We start from the raw sequence: 27,726 nt of genomic DNA on the forward strand, positions 1-27,726 counted from the left end.
GTGGTCTCTTTGATTTCTTAAAAAAGAAAACCATAATAATCAGCGCGGCTCGGCGTCTAGGTCGCGAGGCGCCCCGCCCCTCCCCCGTCCCGCTCCCCCCGCCTCCCTCCGTCCCCCTCCCCCCGCCCCTCCCCCCGTGCCCTTCCGAGCTGCTCAGCCCGGGGCAGACAAGGAAGCCCGGAGCGCGCGCCGGACGCCAGAACGTGCGTCTTTGCGCACGTCCTCGCGAAGAGCGCCGGAAGGAGGGCGCGCGGGGGCCGGGGGACCCTGCGGGCCGCCGGGCGGAGGCGCGCGCCCGCCCGCCCGCTCGCTCCCTCGGCCGCTCGCCCGTCCGCGCGCCTCGGCGCAGTTGCTGTCGCCGCCGCTGGTGCTGCTGCTGAGCCGTCGCCGCCGCCGCCGCCGCCGCCGCTGCTGCTGTGCCGCCGCGGCTGCGGGAGGCGGCGCTGGCTGGCGGCTGGGCGAGGGAGCGAGCGAAGCAGAGTGTCTTTTAAAGATGGCCGGAGCGGCGGCGGCGGTGGGCGCCGGAGCGGCCGCCGAAGCAGCCCCAGCCGCGGTGGCCGTGGCGGCCCCGGGCCGGGCCTCGGCGGCGCCGCCTCCGCCGCCCGTGTACTGCGTGTGCCGGCAGCCGTACGACGTGAACCGCTTTATGATCGAGTGCGATATCTGTAAGGACTGGTTCCACGGCAGGTAAATAAGCCGACCCCCCTCCTTCCCTGCCGCTGCTCCCCTCGTCCCCCGGCCCGCGGGGCTCCGGGACCGCAGGGTCCGGGGCTGGGGGCCGGCAGCGCCCGCCGCGGCCCGGGCCGGCTGCCCCGAGCCCCGGCTGCCTCCGCCCGCCGGGTCCCGGCTGGCGACGAGGTGGCGACCGGGGTGAAGAGTCACCGCAACCAGCAGGAACAAAGGGGGCCCGAGAGCGAAGTTGGCCGAGGGGAGGAGTTGGCGCCGGGGACCGCGGCTCGTAGCGCGGGGGTCTGCGGGCGCTGGGGGGGCCCTGCCAGCCGGGGCGGATGGAGGGGGGCACCTCGGAGCCTCGGGACGGGCTCGAGCTTCCCTACCCCCGCCCCCCGATAAAAGAAATGATGGTTGTGTTTTCATGGAAACGTTGGGTCCCTCCGCTTGCGTCGGGGGGCGCGACGTCGTCGTCGCCTCCAATCGAAAGCCCCAGCCCCGGGAAGCCGTGCTCAAGTAAACATAGCAACAGATGAGGAGGCACGGTCTGTCTGTCGGGGACTTAGAGAACCGGAAGGAGGAGAAGAAGGAGGAGAAGGCTCCCTCCTGGGAATTGGAAGTTTGGGGGTCCGGGTGCCCCCCGAGGGGCGGCCGGTTGGGAGGCTTCTCCGCCCCCCCCGGGAGGAGCGGGACAGCTGGGCCTTGGAGATGGGGGGCGGCCCGGCTCGGCTTCCCGACCCTGCCCACCCCCGACAGAAACTTTACAAAGAGACTTCCCCCGGCCGACGGACGGACAGAGACTCTAGGACCGACCGCGGACTTGGTGCCCCCCCCCCCCCGGGGGGTTTCCTGGAATAAACTTTAGCCGCTCGTGTCGGGACTCGGAGGACGGGTCGCGGCGGTGGTAAAGGTCGTTACCAGAAGCCAGTCGCCTCCGCATTCCCGGCTCTGACGTTTGCGGGAGCCGTGGGGCGGCCTGGCCGCCGACTCGAGTGTTTTGTAATCAAAGTGTGTGGCTAATAAAGGGCGGCGCCGCAGCCCCCGGACTCTGGCGTGGGAGGGACTCACGGGCATTTAAACAAAGAAACTAGTTGAGAACGGGCCACCAAAGTCCTGATTTGGGGGTTCAGGGACTACCCTGGGGGCACCCTCCGGGGAAGTGGGTTCCCCAGTCCGACTGGCGTCGGATATCTTGTCCAAACCCAGCTCTGGAGTGGTGGCAGATATGGTGGCTGTGATTGTAGGAAATGTCCTTTGATTGACAGCAGGACATTTAAATACACCCCCCCATCCTCCCCTTCCTTCCCCCTCCCCCCCGTTTTACAAAAACATCACAGGACTGAGTATCTTTGGCGCCCTCCGCTGGTTCGGGAAAGGAAAGCTATTAAGTACTGCGTTCTTGCTCCAGCCTCTGCGGCCGGAGTTCTGGAGATACCGAAGTGACAGCTCGGTTTTGTTTACTTCGGTAGCTCCCGGGGTAGGAAATCCTGGTATTAACAATCCCAGTAAAAAAAAAAAAACCAAAAACAAAGAAAAAATAAAAAAAAACCTCCCAGATCTTTAGGACAGCTCCTTAGATTAGGTAATTTAATTTTTGGTTTTCAAGTAGTTTGATGATCTTAAATAAAATTTGAGTTGAAAGTGACCCAGAAGATCATCTTGTAGTTGAAATCTGAATTATTTAAATCACGTGCACTGTTCCCTGCTAATGAGTGATATCTGCCCTTTATTTTAAATGGGTAGAATATTTAATTGTACAGTGTTATTTTGTGCATTCAGATATAGCCTATTTCTGCATTATAGCACATTTTTTATCCTATAGTTTTGGTTGCAGGTAAACTAAAATAAAATTGTATAATTCTGGAACTTGTCTTTTAAAGTCTATATAAAGTTAAACAAAATTGAAAGTAATTTTCTGGTAATTTTTTGGTCACACTTATGCTGTATTTACTGCTTATATCGGATTAAAACGTAAGAAAAATGGATATAGTTTCAGAAACAAATTTATTTGACTTTTAGGTGTCTGATATTTTTAGTGTTGTGCAACAATTTGTTAAGCTTATATTGCCAGAGACTTTCACAGAGAATTTTATAATACCATACAACTGAAATTTTAAGGGCAAAGAGATAAGGAATTTAGGGAAAAGGTTAAGTGAAAAAAAGCACAAGATCTCCAATTTGAATTAAACTTTCATGATTTTATTGTAATTAGAGTACTGAAATAAACTTTTCTGAGTATAGATAATTTTCTGTCAAATATTTGATCCTTTCCTTTGAAAGTAAAGGTAATGTTACATAGTTTGAAAATTATAACATAGGAGATTTTATGAAATTACACTACATATATACAAAAAGAAGTATTTTTAAATCACTACCATGTTGTGTTGGTGATAGATTTGGTGATAGGACCCCTTAATATAGAAAAATTATTTTCCCATAACAGACTATTTTGTGTGATACTTAAAAGAACTGGCAAATATATTTTGTATTCACTATTTGTGTACATGTGTTTGGCCTGGTAGAGTATATACCTCTTGAGAGAAAGGATTTAAAACATTTTTGTCTTTGTATCCCCACTTTGTAGCTCAGTCCTTGGTACATAGTTGGTGCTTAATAAATACTTGTTGATTTGATTGCTGAAACAGTTAGACTAGTTAGGAAGCTTTTACTTGGGCAATAGCTTATAAGACTGAGGAGTTGGGTAACCAGTCCTAGGTGGCAGCGTGGAAAATAGAAGGGAGGCAAAGGAAGGAGAGAGATCACAGGTGAAATTAATAGATCTTGTATTCTGATTGATTGTGTAGGATGAAGAAAGAGTCAAGGTTTTTAGCTGTGGATAACTGGGTCATTGGCTGTGCTATCAACAAAAAGGGAAGATAAGTTGATTTTTTTTGGTAGGAATATGAGAAATTCAATTTTGGACATTGAATTAGAGATCCCATGTGAGTGCTGGGCTAGAGATAATAGATTTGGAGAGTCATCTGCATATTCGTGATAATTAAAGCCACAGGAGTCGGTGAGATGACAAGGGCCATAATGGAGAGAGAGATAGGAAAAAGAGGGGCAAGGACGGAATCTTAGAAGGTTATGTAAAACTAAAAGTCTGTATTTCTAGGAATGAATAATGAACGAAAAAGCATTTATTGTATGCTTTCTATATACTAAGCACACTATCCTAAACACTGGGGTCTGCAGATAGAAAATTAAGATAAGTTCCTGATGTCAAGGAGTTTGTTTTCTAATAAAGGTAGACAACCTTCTTTAATTCATGTGCAATACCTCATTTCAAGATACTGCAGGCAAATGAGGAGTCCCTGTCTTTACCTATAGCACCTCTTTGGAGATAAGATAGTCCATAAAGTTAGTGAACTAGTGTTTTCATTTATTTCTCTCAAACTTTCCTCAAGTATCAAGGTTCTCATATTTTGGAATTTGGTGAGTCTGTTTTTCTTATTTATGTATTTTAGAAACAGTTCCATAAACGGTTTTTAGGTTAGGTTGTTAGATAAATATAGGGGTATTTCCTTATTTTATGTCAGATAAATGTCAGATAAATGAGGTATTTCACTTCTTTCTTCTGTAAAACCTATTCTTGAAATTAACTACATAGCTGAACTGACAGATTTAAATTTTTTTCTCTTCAACTTTTTAAACAACTCTATTGTAAATATTGATGAGCTCTAGTATATCTCGGAAAAATAGAAATGTGGCTGCCTACAAACCTTCTACTTCCCCCGTACTGCAGTAATTTGCCATTTCCTTCTCCAGCTCATTTTACAGATGAGGAAACTGAGGCCAACAGGGTTAAGTAACTTGCCCAGGGTCACACAATTGATTAAAGTGTCTCAGACCAGATTTGAACTCAGAAAGATGAATCATTCCGACTCCAGGCCTAGCACTCTTGTCCACTGTGCCCTCTAGCTTCAGGCCCCCCCCACCTCCAAACCCTTTCCTTTTCAGCTTCTGACTGCATTACTGAACTAAAACTGCCCTCTCCATTGATCTCTTGATTGCCAAATTTGATGACCTTTTTTCAGTGCTAATCCTTCTTGACCTCTTTGCAGCATTTGCCATTGTTGATCACCCTTTCTTCCAGGATACCCTTGACAATTATTTTATCTTTCAGTTAACAAATATTTATTTTTTCTTCCTCTCTCTACCCTCCCCCATTGGGGGGCAAAAAAGAAAAACAAAACCTTTATAAGAGATATGCATAGTCAAGCATAACAAAACCCTACATTGTTCATGTCCAAAAATTTATATCTTCTGCATCTTGAATCCATCACTTCTCTGTCAGGAAGTAGGTCACGTTGTTCATCATCAGTCCTGGAATTTTCATTGCATTTGGTCAGTGTTCTTCAAACTTTTAAAATTGTTTAACCTTATAATGTTATCATATAAATTGTAGTCCAGGTTCTTCTTACTTCACTCTGTATCAGTTCATATAGTTCTGCTTCTAGATACTCTTTCCTCACTAGGTTTTTCTTATATTACTCTCTTATTCTGTTTTATTCTGTCTCCTTTGCTGGTTTTTTATTAATCTTGTACCCAATAGCCCTGCATTTCATAAAAGGCTCTATTTTGTGTCCTCTTTTCTCTATATATTATCTTGTTTGCTGCTCTTTTCAGATCCTTTGAGCTCAGTTATCTCTGTGCAAATAATTCCAAGATCTATATATCCAACCCTAGTGTCTTTTATGAGCCCCAGTTCCACTTTAATAGCTGCCTTTTGGACATCCTGAAGTGGATATCAAACTCAGTATACCCCAAACAAATCTTTTCTGTTTCCATCCCCCTCTTCCAAACACTCCCCTCCCTCTAACTTTCTTATAACTGTTGATGTCAACAACACCCTCTTAAGTCACTAAAGTACTAAACCTCATTGCTGAATCTTGTCATTTTTATCTTCAGGGATGTAATCGTATACACCCACTTCTTTTCACCTAGACAACCACAACCCCTTTTGCCTGTACTGTTGCCTTCTATCTGTTTTTCCTGCTTCAAGTCTTTCTAGTCCAATCCATCCTCTGCTTCTCATGTCTTCCCCTACTCATCCCCCCACCCCCATGTCAGTGAGTGAACTTCAGTGGCTCCCTGTTCCCTCAAGGATTAAATGTAAACTTTGGTGTTTAAAGTTCTTCACAATCTGTCCCCTTCTTGCCTTCCAGTTTTCTTATAGTTTACTCTTCACACATGTTCTGTTCCAGCAACATCGGTTACTTAAACACAACCCTGGTTGGCTCTCTTGTCTGTGGGTTTTACTTACTGTCTCCTACACGTGGTGTGCTCTACCTCCTCAATTCTGCCTCTTAGTTTCCCCGTCTTCTTTCAGAATTTAGCTCAAATCCTGCCTGTTGAATCTAGGTAGCTTTTCTGAATCTCCTCAGCTACTAATTCCTTCTTTTCTCAGGGTCCATCTATGCCGTGTGTGTATACGTACATACGTATATATTATATGTAATCATTTGCATATTATTTGAACCATTAGAAGGTGAGCTTCTTGGGGACAGGTTCTTTTTTCCCCCTTTCTTTGTATCCTCAGTGCTGAGCACAATGTCGGGTACATAGTAGATGCTTAATAAATGGCTTGTTTACTTGACTAGAATAATTACAGGATCAAAAAACCCTGAATAATCAGTCTATCACTAGATATTTATTAAGCACCTTCTATATGTATAGCATTATGTATACTTTAGTAGAATTTAAACTGTTAGACCGTTCCATGGCACAATGCCTATTACATGATAAGCATTCATAAATGCTTGCTGAATTGACTTGGATTCCTAGCTGTATTTGGCTATTGATATCTGAATATGTTATTGTACATTATTGCTGCCTTTGGATGTTCAGACTAACTTTTCAGTACTTTATAGCAGTCTTTTCTACATTTTGAAAAGCAGGCGATCTGCTTTTATTTTCAGATTTCAAAGGTTATTTTTTAAAAGTAAGATTTCTAGTAACTCTGAGGGTTTTGCAGTATTTATGAAGGAATATGTTTTAGGAATTGCTTATAGTGGAATTACTGAGTAGTCTGAGAATCTGGAAACATAAGTTTCAGTTCTGGCTCTGTTACTGGCTAGTGATTTTAGGTAGTCTGCTTCACTTCTCTGGGTGTCAGTTTTCTCATTTACAAAATGAGAGTTTATCAGTCAGTCTCTCATCATTTTTTAAGAGTCTGTTTACCATGTACAAGTCTTGTGCTAAGCACTGAAGATACAAAGAAAGGTAAATGACAGTCTCTGCTTTCAGGGAGTTCACAATCTAATGAAGACACCCTGAAAATAAACAACTACATGTAAACAAGATCTAGACAGGATAAATTGGGGGTAATAATTAGAGGGAGGGCACTGGCATTAAAGGTCATCAGGAAAAGCTTCCTGTTAGAAGAGGAGATTTTAGTTGGGATTTGAAGGAAATCATTGAAACCTTGATGGTAAAGGAGAGATTTAGATGAGGCAGGAGGCATAAGGAACAGGCAGTGAAAATGTGTGGAGTCAGGAGATGAAGAGTGTCTTGTGTGAGGAACAGCAAGGAGATCAGTGTCCTTGGAGAGTGTTGTAGGGGGAGGTGTAAGTCATGTGAAATGTGTAAGTTGAGCTGTGAGTTCAGGTTGTTTGAAGGAGTATCAATATGTGTGTGGAAGTCTTTTGGGGAGTGGTGGCAGAAGTTAAAGAGGAGAGAAAGACCGGGAGCCAAACATTGAACTTACTGAGGAAAGAAGGGTAACGTCCTGGAGGGCAGTAGACAGCAGCTACCAACATTTTGATTGAATGGTAAATATGGATGGAGTGAACCTCGAAGGAGAGGTTACTAAGAGGTATTGGTAGAGGGAGAAACTGGAAGAAGCAACATGGAAAGAGGAATATTCCAACTCCTCCACCTTTGGAAATGAGGGAGGAAAGGGAGGCCCCAGATGCTGTTTTCAGGAGGGAACTTGGTCCCTGTGAGAGCCAAATGATGGAAGGACTGGGAAAGGAAAAGATTTTAAAGATGAAAGCAAGTTTGTTACTTATGGAACAAGCATTCTAGAGAGTACAGTGGAAGAATTTGCCCTCTATGATTTCTAAGGACTCTTTCAGCTCTATGAAGTCACATTACTTTCTTTTTCTTTTTTTTTTTTGAAAGGTTAGATCTTTATTCCAAAAACCTTGAATTTTGTGTTAAATCATTTCTCTTTCAAGTTAAACTGTCCTGTCCCCCTCCACAACAGGAATGATAATAGTAGAAACATGGGAAATATGAGGGGAAGAATAGGAACCTATGGTAAAAAACAAACCCCCAAATTCTTTAGTATAAAATAGGTTAATTTGCCTAGGTGCAAATAATAATTCTTAATTTTAAGAATTAAAGTAACCTTTTGTTACCTTTTCACTTGAATGCTAAGTTTGTAACCTGATTCATTCTGATGAATATTACATTAGTTTATCAGCATTCAAATTATATACTTTGAAATGAAGCACATATATCATCTATGTGTTAGTGTTATTCTTTTACATCTGTTTTACAATGTTAACTTTTTAAAAAATTCAATTTTTTTGTTAATGGCTACATTTGTTAATGTAACAGGAAAAGCTGTTTTATGAGGTAACAGTTTGCATTTAGTTTTCTTTTTTACATTTAAGTTATTAACTAGTGATCCTGTGCAAGTTATAAATGACCCAGACTTCTAATAGAAATGTGAAACAACACTGATCAAAAGACAGAGATAAAGTAACAAATATTGAATTTGTACATTAATGCCATTTGCTTTCCAGGAATCATCTTAGAAATTGGAACCAAGTGAAATTGTTTTGAGATTATAGGATTAAAAGAGATGGGGACCCTGTAGATGATTTGGTCCAACCCTTGTATTTTGCAGATGAGAAAACTGAGACCCAAAGAGGTCTTGCTCAAGTTTACAGAAATTCTAAGTACCCCAGTGAGAGTTCAAATTCTGACTTCAAATTTTTAGTATTATTTCTATCATACCACACTGTTTTTAGGGACTTGTTCTTGTAGCTCTCCCAACTCTTTGCTGCTCATAAAATAGTAGTTAAACATACTACAACAACTTGGTCTTGTTGACAACCTGTTCATGTGATGGTGAATGCTGTTATTTGTGACTTATTTTGTACCACATATTCATGTTATAGAAATGGGATAAGGGAATGAGGTGAAATAAGACCCTCTTTGTTTTGACATAGGGCATAGGATAAGAACTGGACCTGTGATTTCACTGGTATAGAGAATTCTTGGTTGAGGAAACCTATACCACTGCAGGTCAGCACCTCCTCTGTGATTTTTAGAGACTTTTCCTGGCTTCAAGACTTGACTATCTGTTATACCAGAGGTACCCTCGGGCTTCGTGTTGACTTAAGAACCACAAATTAACATTATCTATCTTGCATTGTCTTTTTATTTATTTTGTTAAACTTTTTCTAATTACATTTTAACCTGATTAGGCAATACTTAAGGGGAGATTTTGGTTGCTGGAGTTTGAAAAAAAAAATCTCAGTGCTATATTATGCTTCCTCTTTTGTTTTGTCCTGGCTGACCGGAAAGTTTTTGTTTTCCCCTGAAAACAAACAACTTTACCTAGATTCCCTTGTCTTTCTTGTTTCCCCACCTTAACTCTTGCTTTATACTTTCTGAAAGTAACCTTTCTTTACCTCCCGATTACTCAGCTTTCTTCAGTCATGTCACTTTCTCCAGACTATTCACCTTATCTGCCTTTCTTTTTGATACAGCTCCTGATTTTCTCCCAATATCTTTCTGACCTTCTCCCTGGAACTATGCAGTCTCTGTGACTTAATGGAATATGCTTATGGGTAGGGGATAGGTCACCTTTCTTAACTTGTTTCAGACCTAACTTGGGGTTAATTTACCATTTCTGCTCCCTGATGGTGTAAAGAGTATCCTGGGAAGGTTTCTAGAGTGACTGAGAGGAAGGCATTATAGAGGGTTGCGTACACCTCATTGGATGACAAAAAGAACTGGAAAGTCAGGGGTAGTGAATGTTAACCCTACATGCAAGCTTGTCTAAGGTGATGGATTTACACAAGCAGTGATAAAGAGTAAATAAATGAGGGTGGTGAAGAGAGGCATGTCTTTGAAGGCTAAAATGAGAAACTGAATTAGATTCATAGTTAGCCACTGAAGATTCTTGAGCCTGATAGTGTTGTGGTGGTAACAAGTTTGTGTAGTAATTGTATTCTTTATGTGGTTTTGGTGGGTGGATATATATTTGTGTCTGAGTCTCCTTTCCCTGCCTGACACTATTTACTTGAACAGTTGACTTTGCTTACTGAGATTTCATATTCTTTGGTGTTGGGGAAAGAGAGAGAGAGAGAGAGAGAGAGAATGTGTATATATGTGTGTGTGTGTGTGTGTGTGTGTGTGTTTTCAATTTGGATGAGCTTTGCCTCTAACTTATTATTCCCTTTGTCCTTCTCAAACCCCTAGTTAGTTTTGGCTTTTCCCCAGGAAGATCCCAAAGTGCTCAATAATCTTTGGTTGTGGAATAGTTTTTGAGCCAATGAAATGTTAGCTCACTGATTGTTCCTAGGATAATAAGAGTCATATGTCTCACAGATGGTTATATTAGCACGTAAGAGAAATACAGAAATACAGTAACACTTCATTTATCCAACATCTTTGGGGAATGAGGTGTTCTACATCAGTAAATTTTCCTGATTACTGAAACCTGCCTCTTCTAAGAATGGAAACTTCTTAATACCTTAACTGTTTTAGATGGTAGTGAGAGAATAGCTAGAAATGAACGCATATCTTCTTAGTCAGATGAATTACTTTCAAAGTAATGGAACAATTTGCAGATGTGATTGTAGAATCATTATTGGTAATCTTTAAGGAATCATTGACAATGAAAACCTTGCCAGAAGACTAAAAACTTGAAAATATCCTAATTTTCAAAAGGGGGAGGAGGGAACTTTGGATTCAAGAAACTATTAGGCTATTTATATCTCTGGAAAACTCTCAAATAAATTATTAAATGAATAGTTTGTGAGTATTTAGAAAAAAGAGGTAATCGTTAGTAGCCAGCATGTTTCCTAAGAACAAAGGGTGGTTGGAATAGGTTAAGTACTCAAGACGCAATAGTCAGTGACTATAATAATATACTATTTGATAAATCCAAAGACTCCAGCTTCTGGAATCAGAACTCACTATTTAACAAAATATGCTGGGAAAACCGTATGACAGAAACTAGGCATAGACCAACATCTTACACCCTATACCAAGATAAAGTTAAAATGGGTATATAATTTAGATTTAAAGACTGATAATATAAGCAGACTAGGAGAAGAGCAAGGAATAGTTTACCTGTCAGGTCTACGGAGAAGGGAAGAATTTATAACCAAACAAGAGACAGAAAACATTATGAAATGCAAAATGGATAATTTTGATTACATCAAATTAAAAAGTTTTTGCACAGATGCAACCAGTGCAACCAAGATTAGAAAGGAAGCAGGAAGCTGGGAAACAATTTTTACAGCCATTGTCTCTGATAAAGACCTAATTTCTAAAATACATAGAGAACTGAGTCGAATTTATAAGAAGTCATTCCCCAATTGACAAATAGTCAAAGGATATAAACAGGGAGTTTTCAGAGGAAAAAATTAAAGCTATCTATAGTCATATGAAAAAATGCTCTAAATCACTATTGATTAGGGAGATGCAAATCAAAATACACATCACACCTATCAGGTTGGCTACCATGACAAAACAGGAAGATGATAAATGTTGGAGAAGATGTGGGAGAGTTGGAACACTAATTCATTGTTGGTGGAGCTGTGAGCTGATCCAGCCATTCTGGAGAGCAATTTGGAACTATGCCCAAAGGGCTACAAAAATGTGCATACCCTTTGACCCAGCAATATTGCTTCTGGGACTGTATCTCAAAGAGATCTTAGAAATGGGAAAGGGTCCCACATGTACAAAAATATTTAGAGCAGCTCTTTTTGTGGTGGGCAAGAATTGGAAATCGAGGGGATGCCCATCAATTGGGGAATGACTGAACAGGGTGTGGTATATGAATGTAATGTAATATTGTGCAATAAGAAATAATGAGCAGGTGGACTTCAGAAAAAATCTGGAAAGATTTATATGAACTGATGCTATGTAAAGTGAGCAGAACTAGGAGAACACTGTACAAAGTAACAGTCACATTGTGTGATGACTGACTTTGATAAACTTAGTTCTTCTCAGCAATGCAGGGACCTAAGACAACTCCAAAAGACTCCTCATAGAAAATGCTAGCTATATCAAGAGAAAGCACTTTGGAGTCTGAATATAGATGGAAGCATACTATTTGCTCTCCTTTTCTTCTGTTGTTTTATTTCTTCTTTCTCCTGGGTTCCTCCCATTATTCTCATTCTTCTTGACATTATGACTAATGTGAAAATATGTTTAATATGAATGTATATGTAGAGCCTGTGTCAGATTGCATGCCATCTTGGGGAGCGAGGGAAGAGAAAAAGGGGAAAAAATTAAAAACTCAAAATATTGTGGGAAGTGAATGTTGAAAACTATAAATAAATTATTTGTTAAAAAAAGAACAAAGTGGCAAATTAACATCATTTCCCTTTTTGGTAGTGTGACCAGAGATGAAAAGATTAGGAGAGTGCTGTAGAAATATCATATCTATATTTCATTAATATCAGTATTTCATCAAGACTTTTGACATGCTTGTAGATAAAATGAAGAAATTGGGTCTAAGTATTAGTATAGTTAAGTGGATTTGTGACACTTGTATGTTTGCTAATTAACCTGTTTTAATCCAGGTTGTTAAAAATAATTGATCAGAAAAGACCCAAAGACCAAGCTATTGGGCACACCACCAAGGACCTCTCTCTCACATTGACATCAGTCGAATAATTAATACTGTACCCATATGGTTGTGAATGAAACTAGGGGAAATCCCACCTTTGATGCTTGGCTTAATTATCTGTGTGATCTTGCCCAAGTTATAACTTCCCTAGGCCTCAGTTTTATCCTTATCTCCAAAATGAGGAGAATGAGTTATTGATCTCTCTGAAGTCACTTTTAGCTATAGATTTATGATCCTTGGATCAGTGGGTGGAAGTTAACAAAGAGGCAGATTTAAGTTTGATTTCAGGAACAATTTTCTAACATCTGTAAATGGCATGAACTGCCTTGAGAGTTGGCAGGTTCTTCCTTACTGAAGAATTTTAGGCAGATGCCACATGGCCACTTGTCTGGTATATGGGGATTTCTTTGGGAATGTAGATCAGATCAGGCCTAGATGATGAGGTCTGTGGTTAGTGTGATCATCTAATTTAATAACTTAGTTTTTACATATGAAAAAAACTGAAGTTCAGAAAGCAAGACTACTTGCTCAAGGTGAAAAAGGCTGCAAGTGATGGAGTCAGGCTTCAAACCCAGGTCTGGGTGGTGAAAGATGGGTAGCCTTCTGTACTTAAGGAGGAACAGTTTAAGGAGCTGTTGATCCAGAGGGGAAGGGGTGGAGGGAGGCCTTGGCAGTTCATTCCTTGTTATATATTATATATACTCCAGTTCAGCTCATCTGTTTATTCTCTGTTGTCCTTTGCTCATGCTACTTCCTACCTTCCCTCCACCCCAACATGGATATTCTTTTCTTCAAATTGCACTTATCTGTCAAGGTCTAGTTCAGAGTTTCATATTATTCAGTAAGACCTTCCTAAATATCAATTTATATTCTCTTGTAACCTGTACATGTGTTCTAGCACTGTATATACACTATTATTTGTTAATTGTCTTATTTGTGTTAGACTTCTCACCCTACTACATTGTAAAGGCAAGGATTATGTCTCATTATTTTGGAATCTCTGAAATACCTAGACAGATCTGATCCCAAAGTAGGTGCTATTGAATTGATGAGACTAAAGTAGTGGCTGCTGAGTTGATTAGTGTTTGAGGAGAGATAAATTTAAAGAGCTAAAATGCCTTTTTTATAAAAGTTTACTTTTAGTAAAGATAGAAATTTAAAAGCAGCTTTTTTTTTTGCTTCTAGATTATTTCAATTTTATTTGAATGTATGTTTTCTGTTGTGTTTGGTGATACTTTCATAATAGAAAGCCATACTACCTAGTAATTTAACTTTCTAGTGTGATTCCATATGTAGGGCACTCAGTAAATATTAGATGATGATATCAGAGATAGCCTGCTTTGTTATTTTTAAGTGGGTGATTTTACAGTTAACTTGACACAGTGAATTTTATTACATGGTCTTAAATATAGAAATTCTTCTGACCTAGTGAATTGGAAGATTAATTTTTGAGAGAATTTGATTGAATGAGTTGTCCTAATGGACATTTGGATCCATATAACTTGGGAAGACATTACAGATGGATAGTCTAGAACTTAACAGGAGGAAGAGAGCAGACTGAATTGTATTTGTGAATCTGTACAACATTTTCAGTAACCATATCTTTCTCCCTGAAATAAACAAAACACTTATTTTTTTTACACCAACATTTTTATGATGATACTGTATAGCTGTGAATCATAAACTCTTCAAAGAATCAAAGTTGGAAGTTTTACCCAAAGAGCTATAGAAAAAAAAAAATAAGGTAGGTGTAAATAGGCTTCAACATGTTACCAGTGGTGACTTGTGTTCAAGAAGTGGCATAAAGGTTAACATCCAAGTCATGTATAACTGGAAAAAGAAGTGAGTTGAACATAGAGTCAGTATGAGAGGTATAACATAGCTAAAGCCCATGTACTCCATTGATATCCAATATAATGTCAAGAGATCTAGAGGAAGGCTCCCAGCATTTTAGGTGAATTCCTGTGTAGGACTATGAGAGAACATGGACAAGAATTGAATTGTACAAGAAATGGACAAACAAAAGCAAGAGAATCACATAATATGTAAAGTATTGTAGAGGCAATTGAATGAATTTTAGGGGGAGTTTTTGTGAAACTGTAGTCTGACCTCTAGTGGAAATTAAGAACTACAAAATGGACCTTATGATAGAGACGGTAGGTTCAAATCTTGGCATGTAAGCTTTTTACCTGTGTAACCCTGGACAAATCACTCAATCTCCATTGGCCTCAGTTTCCTCATTTGCAAAATGAGGACTACTGACTAAAATTGGACTAATAACATCTGAGGTCCTTTTCTGCTCTGGATTATAATCTGATAAATAGCATTTCATTTTGCATTAATTAAATATTTTTCTTAAATTTACTGTGTCACAAAGTCTTTTATCATTCCACCTTTCCCTATGCCTCATTCTTTATACACCTACTCTTTTATCTTCATTGCAGTCTCCAATACCTTCATACTTCAGTGCTTTCTTAGGCGATTAGCTCTGCTTCCACTTCACTTTCCTCTCTCCCCTAAATCATTCAGCCCTAGATTTGACAAATTCAACTCTACTCTTCTAGCCTCAGATTTTTCATCCTTTTGTCCTGATTGAGTACACTCAGATTTGTCATCTGATATTGACTGAGCCCTCAAAGCTGGAAGGCAATCTTTATATTTTTCCTTAATTGATTCTCTATTTCATTACCCACAGAAGCTATTCCAAAGGCTCTTTTCGCCTTAAATTTATCATACCTTCCCCTTTTCCCTGCTCTCTCAGATGAGAGCAATGACTCTTTACTGAGAAAATTGAGGAATTTGCCATGAGCTCCCTCTTTTTCCCTTCTCTTCATTTTAGAAACTTTTTGACATCATCCCTTGTCTTCTTTTCTACCAGTTTTTTATTAATAATGAAATGACTTTTTTTTTTGTTTTTGGCTAAAGCCAATTCCTACGTATTGATTGATTCTCATCCCTTGCAGTCTTCTTTAGCAGATTATACCCTTCAGTCATTTCCCCTCCCTCTCTAATCTTTAATCTCTCTTTATTAATTGGTAGCTTTCCTACTGTTTTTACATATAAGTAAATCTTCCCCATACGTTAAAAACAACAAAACTTTACTGTTCCCTACCATTCTCTTTAGCTATCATCCTATATCTCTTTTCTTTCACAGCTGAACCCATAGAAAAAGTTGTCACTTATTTGCCTTCACCACCTCTTTTTTTCCTTAACTTTTTTCCATTCTGACCTCATCAGTCAGTTGAAATTTCTTTTTTAGAGTTACCAATCATGGCTTAATTTTGCCTAACCAGAGAAGTCTTTTTTTTTTTTTTTTTTTAGTTCTTACCCTTCCAGATCTTTCTGCTACACTGAACATTGTTAATGACCCTCTCTACCTGTACTCCTTCTCTCTCTCTCTCTCTCTCTCTCTCTCTCTCTCTTCCCCTCTCCCCCTCTCCCCTTCTCCCCCTCTCCCTCCCTCCTTCTCTCTCTCTCTCATCAGTTATCATCTCTATGCAGGTGACTCAGATGTCTAAATAATCCAGCTCCAATTTCTTTGCTGAGCTGAATTTCAGCATCACAAATTGCCTGCTGGACATTTCAAGTTGGATGTCCTGGAAGCATCAAAACAACTCAGATGTCTAATCAAACACGCCTTTTACCTGAACATTCCAATTTCTGTCCTGAGGTACCACCATTCTTCCAGTCTCCCATGTTCATAATGTCTACTCCTCACTCTGCCTCCTCCCACAAGTCTTAGTCAGTTGCCAAATATTTTGGTTTTTACCTCTACCACATTTCTCACATCCAGTGCCTTCTCAGTCTTCGCACAACCATTGCCTAGTTCAAGACCTCTTATTTCTTACATCACTGTTGCAGTGACCTCCATGTGGACTTAAGCCTCTCTTCATTCCAATCCATCTTCTACATAGCTGGCCAAATTGATCTTCCTTAAGTGAATATCTGACCATGTCATTCACTAAATTCCACAGGCTCCCTATTGCCTTTTGATTTAAATATAAAATTCTCTGTTTTACTTTAAACATGAGTAGGACAGATGCAAAACCATTTTCATCCTACTATTTCTGTTTACTTTGCCTTTTTGGAAAAAAAAATCATTCTATCAATTGATTGCAGCTTGATCCTTAGAGGAATTCCCAAGTTCTGGTCTTAATGATATTAAAGACTTTTACAACCTGACATCCTAATTTTTTTTAATCTCCTTATTCCCCTGGTCTCTCTCTTTCACATGCACAATACTCTATTTTCTACCTTATTGAATCTCTCTCCTTCAAGAAGCAAGTCAAGCACTATCTTCTGCATGGTTTGACCTAGTACCCCAAACTACCTGGCTTTTATTTTGTATTGATGCAGTGTGTAGTTTGAGGAATTAAATCTATTCAATAAAGTCACCTATAGATTTTTTTTGATCAAATAAGATATTTGTAAAGTGCTTTTCACAGTGCCAGGCAAATAAGTAGATGCTATATAAATGATTATTCCCTTCCCCCTTCACTTTTCCTTGAGATATGTAATGACACAGTGACATATTTGTCTAGTAATTTCATTATTTATGTGGTTTTGTTGTGAGTATCTCTGTTAAGTGTCTTTTAGGTGTGTAGTTTTCAAAATGAGGTATATTCTTTATGTGCTTGTATAGGTACAAGTTTTGTCTTTTGATGGAATGTAAACTCCTTGAGAGTAAGAATTGTTTCATATTTTGTATTTGTATCCCTATCTCCAAGTGTAGTGCTTAACACAGATGCTTAATACATGTTTGTTTGTTGATTAATTGCAGATCCCTATTGCTTAGTGCTAACTAGGTTGTAAAGATTCACAAAATATGATTTCTATTTTCAGGGAGCTTTCCAATCTATTAGGGATGTTACAGTCTAGGATTTGCATCTAACATTTGTGGGTACTGTCTGTAGGTGAAGTGCCTTTTGGTTGAATATTTAATGAGAACTTATAATTTATTTTACTCATCTGGTTCAAGTTTTAGAAATGTAGTGGTCACAATGGACATTTGTCTGACACTCTACTAACCAATTTTCCTGAGTGCGTTAGATCTCCCCTTCAGTATATATCCTTCATGCTGCTGTCAGAAGGATCTTTTTTTACATAGATCCAGTCATATTAGTCACTTGCTCAAAAGTCATTAATGACTTTTCACTACTTCCTAAGTGCAATTCTTATACCTTTGTTGCCTTGTTACCCAGGGACTTGTGCAATGTGACACTGTCCTTTTCCAGCCTCCCTGATAGGATGACCTCCATACCTTTTCTATTATAGCTAAACTTGTCTACACTTTGTCTCCTCAGTGCTTGATAAATTCTCTAGGACGGTGGTTCCTAGATAGAAGTTGACTCGAAACAATCTTTAGAACCCTTGGGTGGAGTTCAGGCTGCTTCATGTGAGTCAGCACTATGATATAGCAGCTCCATATGCTAATACGGTCTTAGGCTTCATTAGGTAGGGAATAGTGTTCAGAACAAGGAAAGTAGTAGTTGTCTTTGTGCTTTGCACTAGTCAGACTGCATCTGTAATGTGTTCAGTTCCATGTGCCACATTTTAGGAAGGATGCTGATAAGCTAGAGAGCATCCTGAGAAGGGCAGCCAAGATGATGAGGTCCCAAGATGGTGCCATATATAAGACTGAAGGAACTGGGGGTTTTCAACCTGGAGAGAAGTAAAGATTCAGGGAGAACTTAACCATGTCATAGTATTTGAAGAATTGTCATATGGAAGAGAAATTAAATTTGTTCTTGGCCAGAGAGAACAGGATTAGAAGTGGGTGGAATTTTCATGGCAGAAGATTTCAGCTTGAAAAAAGGAAAAACTTGTTAGAGAGTTATCTAAAAGTGGAATGTCTTGGGATGCAACGGGTTGGTTCTCTTTCAGTAGAAGTTTTTAGGTTAAGTCAGAAGGACCACTTCGAGTAAATAAAAGCCTTGGCCTGATTTGGGGGGGAAAAAAAGGTTGGGTTTTGTTTTTTTTTTTTTTGGATTATATTAGATGACCTCTGAAATCTTTTCTAACTTTGAGAACTTGTGATTCCGTGAGACATTTTATTGATTACTACTGCTGTATATTCACAGCTGTGCTAGATGATAGCTTCTAATCAAAGACACAAACTGTGATCCAAATTTCTTGACTTTAAGTGTTTACAATTCTAGGTGTTGAGCTAAGACATGAGATAACATCACTTCATTGCTTAGTATTGCTTGTTAAGTTGTAATAAGTACACTTCAGCAATTAAGTTGTCATAGGAAGTTTGAAGAGAGAAAAATAATTTATAGCGGAGACAGCTGAAGAAAGATTCACAGGAGGTAACATTTGCATTGGGTCTTGGAGGATGGTGTAGTATTTTGGTAGATGAATAGGAGAAGAACTCATTTTAGGTAGGAGAAACAGCTAACCAAGACTATTGATAACATTGTTTGAAAAAATTAGTCACCTAGTCTTTGACATCAAGAAAGAGATATAAATGGGAGCAGTGGGGGAAGAGTGGGGGTGAGAAGGGAGAAAATGTTTTCAAATCCCAGGGCATTCTGGTTGGTCATTAATTCAGCTCTGTTCTCTTCAAGTGTCAAAAGAATGCCAGCTAAGCAACAATATCTGAAGATTAAGACAATGAAAAGTGCTAAAGTTGTCACTGTCCCACTCACCAAATGGCAGTGAAGCTGTTCTTCTGTAAACAGAAGCTGCTCAACAAAGGTCAGATTGTCACCACTATAGAAAGGATGCCAAAATGCAGTTCCTTGGAAATCAAAAGATTTTACCTTTTGGGTTAGCAATTTCAACACACAGACACACACAGACACACACACTTTTTTTTAGGTCAGGGGGATGTGATTTTGTGTTGAAAAGGCTCCAGAAATCTTCAAAAAGAATCTTACTTAAAACTGAATTGTGGTGTCACAAAATTATTTTAAAGAGCACTATACCTTTATTGCCACGCTATTTTGACTATCAGAGAACTAATTCTTATGGTCTTTTTCATTATTCTCATGGGCTTTTAAAAACCTTGTCTACCCAGTTTTCCCTTTCATATGTTTATTTCTTGATTTTGGTGTGAACTATTTCCAAAAGACTGGAGGGTTGTGTGTGTGTGTGTGTGTGTACATATATATGTGTGTATACACACACACACACACACACACACACACACACACACACAGTACAGTAGATTGTAGAGAAGCAAAGAACCAGAGGTTTTGTTCCATAAAGGTTTTGCCTCCAACAATATTGCAGCAACAGATATAATTCTTAAGGAAGCTTTTCACTTTATTTTCTTAAATTGCTATTGTATGCTTATCAGCATTATAAAGTGGCGGAGAATTAGGAGGATGTACAAAGTTTTGCTAAGACCGAGTCTGGAAGAGGGATGAAGACTAGTGATATACTGTCAAACAGTTAACAACTGTCTCTGAAAAAAAAAATCTATGCACGACATACTTTTAAGTTTAATTTGCATTATTAACATTTTCTCCATTATTTTCTTAAGTTTAAACAGCCAACAGAATAATAAATCAAACTCCAATTTGAAAGGTTTGTGGATTTCCAAGTTGTCAATGATCACGCTAAAAAGCTATTTGAACTGGCTCCTGCACACCCCTGAATAAGACATACCTAGATAATAAAGTGCTTTGTGAGGTTTGACTGAGGATGTTGTTGATGGGAAATTAGGAATGGTCAGTTTGGAGGACACTGGGGTTGAGATGAGTTTTATGTAAAAACACATTTAGATTACAAACAGATAAGGAATATTTGATAGACTTTAAACGATGTAGTAATTGAGGAAGAAATTGACATAAACATCTTTCATAAGGTCTACATTTGATCTTAAATATTTACATGAAACAAGTATCATAATGTAGCGGAAAGAGTACTGGACTGGAGTCATGAGACTTGGGTTCAAAAATTTCAGTTATAACACCTACTAGCTGTGTAACCTTAAAGATATTTAATTTCTCTGTGCCTTAGGTAACTTATCTATAAAATGAAAGTAATACTTTTGCCCACCTAATTTGTATGACTGTTGTGAGGAAAGTACTTCATAAACTTTAAAATGTTACCGAAATGTGAGTTATTACTATTTTTGCATACTTTCATATCTTAGTTATTACCATTTCTTGAAAAAACTTTTTTCTTTTTAATGAACTCTCAGGAAGTTGTTATTCTGTGCCATTAGGTTTTACTATGAAATTTGTGTGACTCTTTTTACTCCTTGCATTCTTCTTTTTTTTGGTTTTTTTTTTAAGCTGCAATATGAGTAGTTTTACAGGTTTTATAACTGCTTTTGCTTTTCTTTGGACCTGTAGGAAGATGTTGAACCATGCTCTCTGTTGTTGAGTTGACTTCAAGTATTCATTTTTATTTTATCTTATGACACTTTTATAAAATCATCATCCTCAGAAATATTTAAAAAGTCTTTGTCCACTGGAAAATATGTTAGACTATATTGTAAAAGTGATGATAAAGCATCTACCCTTTTACACATAGGATTCCACATATCTCAAAATATTAATACCTACAATTTTTGTGGTAGCAGAAAGTTGGAAATGGAGTGAGTGTCCATCAATAGGGGATGTTTGAACAAGTTGGGTGACAGTAATTTAAGGGAATACTCTTATACTTTAAGGAATACTTTATGAAGAATTCTGAGATACATGGAAATACTTGTATAACCTGGTGCAGAATGAAGTAAGCAGAACTAAATGATTCCCGTAATGTTAATGAAAAAGTGTACTGAAAGGTCGTTGAACTCAGATTCATTGGAATGACAAATCTTAGTACAGGAAAACAGATAATGAAGTACACTTCCTTCCTCTTTATAGAAAGTTGAGAGGACTAAGGGTGCTGCTGACTGTTGGATGAACAGCAAGCATCTCTTGTTAAGTAGGTTTTGCTGAACTGTTGTGAGAAAGTGTTAGAAGTAATAGAATTCATTGGCTAGCTTGCTCTATCAGTAACTTGGCTAGATTATTGTATACAAATTTTTCTGTTTCTAAGGACTACCATGTCCAGTAGCATCCTACTCTGATGCCTATTACAGTATGAAAGTGGTCCTGAGTTATTGAGAAATTAATGCCAGTGGAGCACAGGCTCTAGCCAGATCTATTAAATTAAAAAGTTGTAAATATGTTCTTGTCACCTCACACATGTCTGTTGCCCAATCTTCCTAGATGAGTTTGAGAAGATTATTATTACTAGATTGATTATAGTGTGAAGTGTTTTTCCACGCTGGCTGCTTTTTAAAGAACATCTGGTAAGTCCCATGGGGACATAGAGGTTTCTGTTTTTAAAGTGTTTTGCCATCAAAATCATTTTGCTCTTAGTAATCATGTGCTTTAACCCCCTGTTATACAAAGGAACAATTGAAATTGTATTTTGATTTAGTCGATTCCTTAAAAAAAAAACCCTCAAAATTATAAATTCCTTGTTCATTAAGGTATTTATATTCCTGATCTTAAAATCTCCACTAGGCAGTGACACACTTTTTTTCTTGTAGTGTTTAAAAAAAATTATTCCAAATTTGATAGCCCAAACAGAAAACTTCTTAAAGAAAGAGACCAAGTCTGAAGTGGGGACCAAGGGCAAACTAAATGTACAGAAGCATTCTATGTGAAATGATAAACTTTAGATATTTTATATTTGTTTTAAAATATCAGTTGATGGGACGGAGCCAAGATGGCAGAGTAGAAAGACACACATACGAAGGCTGCCCCCACACAGCCCGTAAAACACCTATAGAGAGGGATTCTCAACAAATTTTGGACAGCAGAAGTGGAGAACAACAGAGTGGAGGAGATTTCCAGCCCAGGGTGACCTGAAAGACCCACAGGAAATGTCAGTTGCATGGGACGTGGAGCGGAGCACGGGACTCGGAGTACGTGACTCGGAGCGTGGAGCCCAGCCCAGCCCAACCCTGGCCACGGGCTGCATGGCTCGTGAACAGCCCCAGCAGCAGAGAGTCCGCAGATCCTTCAACCCATAGGCACCAAAGGTCAATGAAGGGGTTTATTCATCTGGCCAGGAAGGGAGAAGGGCCTTCACATCGGGCAGGCAGCAGGAGTTCTCAGGGCAACCCTTACAGCAGCCTGAGACCATAGCTAGATCGTAAAAACCCCTGGAGGCACTGAAGAGCTGAGTCCTACCTCAGCCCTGTGTAGATGCCCTGAGGCAGCTGGTCTTTGTCTAGCACCAAATGGAGGCCCTGCCCCCATAGCTTGACTGAATTCCACTGCCTCAGTGCTAGCTTGGAGGAACTGGAGGTCAGGTGCCTGTGGAGAGGAACCTCTGCTAAGATTCTGAGCACAAAAATCCTTCCCTGCGCCCAGACCAGCATACACTTGATTGTGCCACCTTGGAGGAACTGATATCTTACAGGTTGCCAGAGTAAACCCTACTCTTGACAAAGGACTGAAAAGTCAAGTAACTGGTTGGGAAAATGCCCAAAAAAGGAAAAAAAAAATAAGACTATAGAAGGTTACTTTCTTGGTGAACAGATATCTCCTCCCGTCCTTTCAGATGAGGAAGAACAATGCTTTCCATCAGGGAAAGACATAAAAGTCAAGGCTTCTGTATCCCAAACATCCAAAATAAATATTCAATGGTCTCAGGCCATGGAAGAGCTCAAAAAGGATTTTGAAAATCAAGTTAGAGAGGTGGAGGAAGAACTAGGAAGAGAAATGAGAGAGATGCAAGAAAATCATGAAAAGCGGGTCAACACCTTGCTGAAGGAGACCCAAAAAAATGCTGAAGAAAATAACAGCTTTAAAAATAGGCTAACTCAATTGGCAAAAGAGGTTCAAAAAGCCAATGAGGAGAAGAATGCTTTCAAAAGCAGAATTAGCCAAATGGAAAAGGAGGTTCAAAAGCTCACTGAAGAAACTAGTTCTTTAAAAATTAGAATGGAACAGATGGAGGCTAATGACTTTATGAGAAACCAAGAAATCACAAAACAAAACCAAAAGAATGAAAAAATGGAAGATAATATGAAATATCTCATTGGAAAAACAACTGACTTGGAAAATAGATCCAGGAGAGACAATTTAAAAATTATGGGACTACCTGAAAGCCATGATCAGAAAAAGAGCCTAAACATCATCTTTCATGAAATTATCAAGGAAAACTGCCCTGAGATTCTAGAACCAGGGGGCAAAATAAATATTGAAAGAATCCACCAATCACCTCCTGAAAGAGATCCAAAAAGAGAAACTCCTAGGAACATTGTGGCCAAATTCCAGAGTTCCCAGGTCAAGGAGAAAATATTGCAAGCAGCTAGAAAGAAACAATTCAAGTATTGTGGAAATACGATCAGGATAACACAAGATCTGGCAGCTTCTACATTAAGGGATCGAAGGGCATGGGATATGATATTCCAGAAGTCAAAGGAACTAGGACTAAAACCAAGAATCACCTACCCAGCAAAACTGAGTATAATAATTCAGGGGAAAAATTGGTCTTTCAATAAAATAGAGGACTTTCAAGCATTGTTGAAGAAAAGACCAGAGCTGAAAAGAAAATTTGACCTTCAAACACAAGAATCAAGAGAAGCATGAAAAAGTAAATAGCAAAGAGAAGTCATAAGGGACTTATAAAGTTGAACTGTTTACATTCCTGCATGGAAAGACAATATTTGTAACTCTTGAAACTTTTTTCAGTATCTGGGTAGTTGGTGGGACTACACACACACACGCACACGCACGCACACAGACACGCACGCACGCACAGACAGAGAGCACAGGGTGAATTGTATAGGATGGGATCATATCTTAAAAAAATGAAATTAAGGGGTGAGAGAGAAATATATTAGGAGGAGAAAGGGAGAAATAGAATGGGGCAGGTTATCTCTCATAAAAGAGGCAAATAAATGACTTTTTAGTGGAGGGAAAAAGGGGAGGTGAGAGAAAAAACGTGAAGCTTGCTCTCATCACATTCAACTAAAGGAAGGAATAAAATGCACACTCATTTTGGTATGAAAACCTATCTTACAATACAGGAAAGTGGGGGAGAAGGGGATAAGCAGCATTGGGGGGATGGTGGAAGGGAGGGCAATGGGAGGAGGGAGCAATTAGAAGTCATCACTCTTGGGGAGGGACAGGATCAAAAGAGAGAATAGAAGCAATGAGGGGCAGGACAGGATGGAGGGAAATATAGTTAGTCATACACGACACGACTATTATGGAAGTCATTTGCAGAACTACACAGATATGGCCTATATTAAATTGCCTACCTTCCCAAAGGGAATGGGTGGGGAGGGAGGGATGGGGAGAAGTTGGAACTCAAAGTTTTAGGAACAACTGATGAGTATTGTTCTTGCAAGTAGGAAACAGAAATACAGATAATGGGGTATAGAAAATTATCTTGCCCTACAGGACAAAAGAGAAGATGGGGATAAGGGAAGGGAGGGATGTTAGAAGAGAGGCCAGATTGGTGATAGGGGCAATTAGAATGCTCGGTGTTTTGGGGTGGGGGGGAGGAGAGAAATGGGGAGAAAATTTGGAACCCAAAATTTTGTGGAAATGAATGTTGAAAAGTTAAATAAATTAATTAAAAAAAAAAAAAGAAAAAAATATCAGTTGACTTTAGCAGAAAGTAGCAAAAACATGCCATTTGCTTCTTTGTACTCGTTTGAACCTTTTTCCTTCCGTATTTTTCCAAATTTTGTTCTTATTTTTATTTAGTTGAAGTCAGTTTGCATATTCTGCTTCTACTTTATTCTGCATCATTTCATGTCCTTCTATGTTTCTTTGTGTCTTTTAGACTTGTCATTTGTAATTTCTTATGGTACAATAATATTCCATTTTTAATATACCAAAATTTGGCCAATTATTGGACATGCTAACTGTTTCTGATTTTTGTAATACTGTTCTGAACATCTTTTTTTTTAAATAAATAACTCTTTGATATGGTTAGGGTATAGCCCTAGTAATGGAACCACTAAGTCGAAGCTTGGGAAATTTTGTAGCTCTTATTTAATGTAATTATTAATTTAGCATTCAACTCAGTAATCATGTCTAGATTGTGAATTAGGATCTATTATGTGCCAGGTACTGTAGTAGATATTGGGATATGAAGACAAAAAAAAAAAAGTCTGGCATTAATCATTGATTTATAAATTCATCAGTCTTTATTTTTTCTGTAAAGCTTATTTCCACCAAAGTATCACTACACCTTACTTTCTGACTAAATTGTTATGGTGATTTAAAATGTTCAGCAGTTTTCTAGTATGTATAATTAAATATTTCAGCATTTTAAAAAATATCCTAATTAAAATTGTTAATTGTTGTCTATGTTGATGCTAATAATCAGGATGACAGATTATTGTCATTGATATTAATGTACTCAAGGAAATAAATTACTCATTTGCCACTGGTGATTAAAAATTAAGCTTGGACACAGAATTATAGAGCCTCAGAGTTGAATGGGTTATCTAGGCCAAACCTTATGTGAAACAAGATTTTACTAAATGATATAAAAATGAGTGGGGGTTATAATATTCTTCTATGCTGGGATAATTAGGCTTAACTCTTTATGAAGGGCCTGTCTGTCTCCCTCCTTCCAATTTTGAATTTCGATCATCTTCCAGATACTAGACTAATGGGTTCACCATGGACATAACACCTGAACACAGTTTTTGTGATTTATCTTTCTCTCCATGAGGATGGTAGTACCATATTTCATTGATTTAGCCCGGGGAACGACACTTTTTAAAAAAATTTATACTTTAATTTCAGTGTTAATGATTTTGGAGGTATTGTGACTTAAGACAGAATTACTTGCTCTAAGTCACTATTGATTGGAGAGATGCACATTAAAATAACTCTGAGGTACCACCTCACACCCATCAGATTAGCTAATATGACAGCAAAGGAAAATAATAAGTATTAGAGAAGATGTGGGAATATTGGGGCACTGATACATTGTTGGTGGAGTTGTGAGCTGATTTAACCATTCTGGAGAGTAATTTGGAAGTATGCCCAAAGAGCAATCAAACCGTGCATACCCTTTGGTCCAGTGATACCACTACTAGGTCTGTAACCCAGGGAGATCATTACAAACAGGGAAGGACCTACATATTTTTGAATTTATAGCTGCTCTTTTTGTTGTGGCAAAGAATTGGAAATTGAGGAGATGGCCATCCATTGGGGAATGGCTGAACAAGCTGTGGTATATGAATGCAATGGAATACTATTGTGCTATAAGAAATGATAAGCAAGCAGATTTCAGAAAAACCTGGAAAGACTTACATGAACTGATGCTGCATGAAGTGAACAGAACCAGAAAAACGTTGTACACAGTAACAATAACATTGTGCAATGATCAGCTATGATTAACTTAGATCTTTTCAGCAGTATAATGATCCAAGACAGTTCCAAAAGACTCATGATGAAAAATGCTATTCACATCCAGAGAAAGAACTGATAGAGTCTGAATGCATTTTAAATCAGAGCAAACTTTCACTTTTTTGGAGGTTTTTTTTTGTAGTTTTTCCCCTTTGTTCTGATTCTTCTTTCACGACGTCACTAATGTGGAACTAGGTTTTATTGATTGTACGTGTATAGCCTATATCAATCAGATTGTGTGCTGTCTTGGGGAGGGAGGGAGAAAAATTTGGAACTCAAAATCTTATAAAGAATGAATGTTGAAAACTATCTTTACATGTAATTGAAAAAAAAATACTCTTTACAAAAAAAAGAACAGAATTACTCCTGATATTCCTATTAACTTTTGATGAAATTCGTGTTGAGTTACTCCTGATCCTTTGAAGTTTCTCCCTGAGTTTGCATAGTAGGTAATTAGGCAAGTGGAATTGAACTTTAGCATGTTGTGTCACTGTAGGTGTGTGTGTGTGTGTGTGTGTGTGTGTGTGTGTGTAACTAAAATTGTTGGTAATTTTACTTTTAAATTGATTAGACTAAACCTTTCAGTTATAGTGTTTGATGCAGCTTTCTTTTAAATTTATTTTCATTTCTGAATTTTATTTTTTTCTTTCTATCTTAGTTGTGTTAGAGTAGAAGAACATCATGCTGTTGATATTGACCTCTATCACTGTCCCAACTGTGCAGTTCTCCATGGATCTTCCTTAAGTAAGTACTAGATGTGCAAACTAATCTCAATGCAGGATATGTAATAACACTCCATTCTAACCAGTTATGTCATTGTCATGTACTACTGTAAGAAATGTTTTTCAGGAGATATTAGGAATAAGTTCTAAATCTGTTATTAAACTGTTTCTAGGT

The 27,726-nt window shown here is 38.8% G+C and overlaps 1 protein-coding gene across 1 annotated transcript in view; it reads left to right on the forward strand.

Annotated features, from left to right (window-relative positions):
* The first annotated feature begins 429 nt into the window (after positions 1–429).
* KDM7A (lysine demethylase 7A) overlaps positions 430–27,726 on the forward strand; it is a 104,608-nt gene continuing 77,311 nt past the window's right edge. The window contains exons 1-2 of the mRNA XM_072652582.1: positions 430–687; positions 27,488–27,573. Coding sequence (XP_072508683.1) covers positions 494–687; positions 27,488–27,573 — 280 coding nt within the window. The 5' untranslated portion in view covers positions 430–493. The remainder of the gene's footprint in view (positions 688–27,487; positions 27,574–27,726) is intronic.

Source organism: Notamacropus eugenii, chromosome 3 (assembly GCF_028372415.1).
Source record: "Notamacropus eugenii isolate mMacEug1 chromosome 3, mMacEug1.pri_v2, whole genome shotgun sequence".
NCBI lineage: Eukaryota > Metazoa > Chordata > Mammalia > Diprotodontia > Macropodidae > Notamacropus > Notamacropus eugenii.